The sequence below is a fragment of the Micromesistius poutassou genome, assembly GCF_964030765.1.
Source record: "Micromesistius poutassou genome assembly, chromosome: 15".
In the NCBI taxonomy this organism is placed as follows: Eukaryota; Metazoa; Chordata; class Actinopteri; order Gadiformes; family Gadidae; genus Micromesistius; species Micromesistius poutassou.
The window spans coordinates 15,591,014-15,595,321 of NC_140285.1; the positions used below are offsets into that span (position 1 = coordinate 15,591,014).

Below are 4,308 nucleotides of genomic sequence, written 5' to 3' on the forward strand. Positions count from 1 at the left end.
GAGAGGAGAGCTGAGAGGAGAGGAGAGGAGAGGAGAGGAGAGATGACAGGTCAAGGGAGAGATGTTTGACATGGACTGATGTGCATGGACAGTGTTATCAGTGTGTGCTGGTGTTGGTGGGAGCTAGATCGATCGCAGCATTCCTCCTATACTAGCGGTATCTCCTTCTCCTTCTACACTGCTCCTGTTGAACCAACCCAGGATTACCCCAAAGCTGACTTCAAAGTAAACCCTTCAAAAGCACACAGACACACAAGGAAACAGAGACACGCACAGACACACACACAGACACACACACACACACACACACACACACACACACACACACACACACACACACATTGAGTCAAATATGACTACCCTATGACTATGATTTGTGTATAAGTACTCTCCACTTTTTAAGAGATTAGGACTCTGTGATGCACTCTGTGCATCTCAATTTAAAGTACTGGAGAATACTCTCTGCAACCTTTTCCTTAACTCTCACCACTCATCCTGTGGTGTGCTGTGAGGTGACAGCTCTCAATGCATCATCAGAGTTTGTCCTTGAGAAGCACCTCTCTCTCTTTCCATCTCTCTGTCCCCGCCCCTATTTCTGAGCCACAGGACTCTGACTCCATCAGCAGATGTTTCCCTGCTGGAATACATTTCCTTTACCATTAATACACACTACCGCCGGTACTGTATTAACCTTGACACACTCAACCCAAACACACACACACACACACACACACACACACACACACACACACACCCTCGTACTCTGAACACTGAGGCGGAGGAGCTGTTTATGGAGGTTTCCTGTTTAAACAAGATGTCACGTTTCCTATGATAAACACGCTGTTTACCACCACGGAGGTTTTCATGAATCAAAATGGCAGAGGAACGTCTGTGTGAATATATTGCTCCAAGTATGGTTATATTTGAATGAGAGGAATGCAGGCAAACATTAAACGGCCGCGCTCTAACCAGTGTGTCTGAGGTAATGATTTATTTTATTTACCCTGGCCTTTATTCAGGGATGTGGTGTAGATGAAGCTGGAAGACACGATTCGTTTCCAGCGAAATAAATAAATAAATAAAACGAGAGACGCATTCATGATCAGCGCGTGCCAGACCTAATATCTTTACAACCCCACTGGCTCCAGGCCTTCATCTTCCAGAAGTGTCAGATAGACACATCCTGACAATGCTGTTCACCTTTGGGGGCTCGGAAGGGAGAGATTAAGAATTACGGCCCGTTTTGCTGACAGGAGGATCACTAATGTATGCGTACTGTCCACGCGCACACATACGTTTCACACGCACGCCCACACACACACACACGCAAACACCTGGAATGGAAGTAATCCCTAATCCCTCTAAGTACTGGAGCGCCTCGTGGCTTCAGCTTCCTGATAATAGAAGGAGGAGGCAGGGACTCATGCAGGAAGTGAACTGCTGCGGAAGAGAAGAAGAGACAGATGGAGCCATCACAGAGCTCCCTCCAAAAGGAGCTCAGAGGCTGGGGACAGGGGGGAGGAGTGATGAATGTCATTAACGTGTTGCGCGCTCTCTCTCTCTCTCTCTCTCTCTCTCTCTCTCTCTCTCTCTCTCTCTCTCTCTCTCTCTCTGTATCACTCTCTCCTCTCTCTCTCTCTCTGTATCACTCTCTCCTCCTCTCTCTCTCTCTGTATCACTCTACTTCTCTCTCTTTATACCTCTACCTCTCTCTCTCTCTGTCTCTCTCTCTCTCTCTCTCTCTCTCTCTCTCTCTCTCTGTTACTCTCTCTCTCTGTTACTCTCTCTCTCTCTCTCTCTGTATCACTCTCTCCTCTCTCTCTCTCTCTCTGTATCACTCTTCCTCTCTTTCTCTTTATACCTCTACCTCTCTCTCTCTGTTTCTCTCTTTCTCTCTCTCTCTCTCTCTCTCTGTTTCTCTCTCTCTCTCTCTCTCCCTCTCTCTCTCTCTCTCTCTCTCTCTCTCTCTCTCTCTCTCTCTCTCTCTCCCTCCCTCCCTCTCTCTCTCTCCACCCAGCTGCCTCGACGTGGGCACCTGCTACGACAGCGACGAGGCCGCCGCCTTCTCCGTGTCCAGCCTGTCCAACCGCTCCTCACCGCTGTCATGGCGACAGGGCCAGGCCAGCCCCCGGCTGCAGGCGGGCGACGCCCCCTCGGCCGACCACGCCCGCTCCCACAGCCCCATCCGCATCAGCCACACCTCCCGCATCCAGCTGATCGAGGAGCTGGACGCCGACCCCTCCTACCTGAAGGGCGGGGGCTACCTCAGCGACAGCGACCTCGGCCAGAAGAGGGCGCCGCAGGACGGCCGCGACATGGACGACATGGACGACATGGACGACATGGACGAGCTGGGCAACGGGTGAGTGGCTCGTTCTAAAACAAAACCCAGGAGGGAGTCTCTGGCACTAGCCTGGCCGGTGCCAGACCAGGCTCAGGCGTAGATTGCCCGTTGGTCTGGGGGAGGCTGCTGTCATTTTCTTCAGCACAAGAGGGCGTGATCGACGGGGCGGAGTTCAATTGACTCCTGTGCGCAATTGGCTGCTTTGCCGTCGCTTCCCTCGTCGTCATTGTGTTAAACCAGCCAATAGCGCGCCGGGGGGGGGGGGGGGGGAAAGCCAGCTTGGTGATTGGCTCCCGCAAAAAAACGCATCGAAACTAGAAAGAAATGTATCGCTCTTCTCCAGAGCCTTCTGCGGGGCGAACTCAAAATCGCCGGGCAGAATGGGCGGGGCTACCCGGGTCTAGTCTCGGACCTTTTCCCGCCACTTCCCGCCTCACACACACCCCGTGCGGCCGTCCCTCCGCCCCGTGGCCTGCTGGTGATTCATTGGCTGGTGGTTCTCAGCCACCTGTCAGCAGTTTCGTCCCCCCCCCCCACCCCGCCACAGACACGGCCCCCGTTAGAGGGCAGGGCCGCTGTGATCACAGGCCCTGTAATGAATCACAGGACCCCCCCGTCTGAACCAGCAGCAGCTGCCAGCCCCCCCCTCTGGAGCTGGCTGGCCCGGGCCGCGGTCAGGAAGGAGGCCTCTGGCATCAGCACTGACCAGGATGGTTGTGACGATGATGTCACTGTCATTGCTCCCACCACCACCACCACCACACCCAGTCACACACTCTACCCCCCAGTCCACCACCACCACCCCCAGACACACACTCTACCCCCCAGTCCACCACCACCCCAAGACACACACTCTACCCCCCAGTCCACCACCACCCCCAGACACACACTCTACCGCCCAGTCCACCACCACCACCACCAGACACACACTCTACCCCCCAGTCCACCACCACCAGACACACACTCTACCCCCCACTCCACCACCACCCCAAGACACACACTCTACCCCCAGTCCACCACCACCAGACACACACTCTACCCCCCAGTCCACCATCACTCCAAGACACACACTCTACCCCCCAGTCCACCACCACCCCAAGACACACACTCTACCCCCCACTCCACCACCACCCCAAGACACACACTCTACCCCCAGTCCACCACCACCACCCCCAGACACACACCCTACCACCCCACTACCAAGTCCATCACCACCCAGGCTGGCCTTCTCCTACCCCACTTCCTCCACCTCCAGCTCCACCACCCCGTCTAGCGAGACTGCATGTGCAGCTCTGAGCCTTCTGCTAGGGCTCTCTAGTACCCCACCCTCCAATAGTTAGTGTGCAGATGTACGTCACAGCAAAGACAGTATCCCTCTCTCCCCTCTGACTGAAACTGTGTAACAAGCGAAACACTCCCAAAAAGGGGAAATCGATGCTTTCTGCTATTGCTCCTTCTATGACTACACAACATGAGTACACAACCGTTGGTTTGGAACAGAAACAACAGTGTAGCTGCTCCCTGGGAACAGGAAGGACTCGTTGTTACAAGGGCCGGTCTGTTGTCTGTGAACAGAAAACAACAGTGCCTTTATTGGGAAGTGAGGTATCTGTGTGTGTGTGTGTGTGTGTGTGTGTGTGTGTGTGTGTGTGTGTGTGTGTGTGTGTTTGTACGCGTGATACCGGATGCACAGATTGCCAAAGATTGTGTATTGCGTAAAAAGCAGATTGTGTTTGTGAAAGGGGATCCGGCAACTAAGGACGGCTTGGAAGAGGTTGAACTGGTTTATCCCGTGGTTGTCATCACTAGTCACTGGTTTATCCCATGGTTGTCATCACTAGTCACTGGTTTATCCCGTGGTTGTCATCACTAGTCACTGGTTTATCCCGTGGTTGTCATCACTAGTCACTGGTTGTGGTTGGGTCTAGTGACTGAAGGGGGAGGGAGGAGGGTTCTTGTAGCTG

The 4,308-nt window shown here is 53.8% G+C and overlaps 1 protein-coding gene across 1 annotated transcript in view; it reads left to right on the top strand.

Annotated features, from left to right (window-relative positions):
• LOC311360154 (neuron navigator 1-like) overlaps positions 1-4,308 on the top strand; it is a gene marked incomplete at its 5' end in the record, with an annotated part of 51,122 nt that overhangs the window by 30,381 nt on the left and 16,433 nt on the right. Inside the window, 1 exon segment of the mRNA XM_084480250.1 lies at positions 2,018-2,362. Coding sequence (XP_084336376.1) covers positions 2,018-2,362 — 345 coding nt within the window.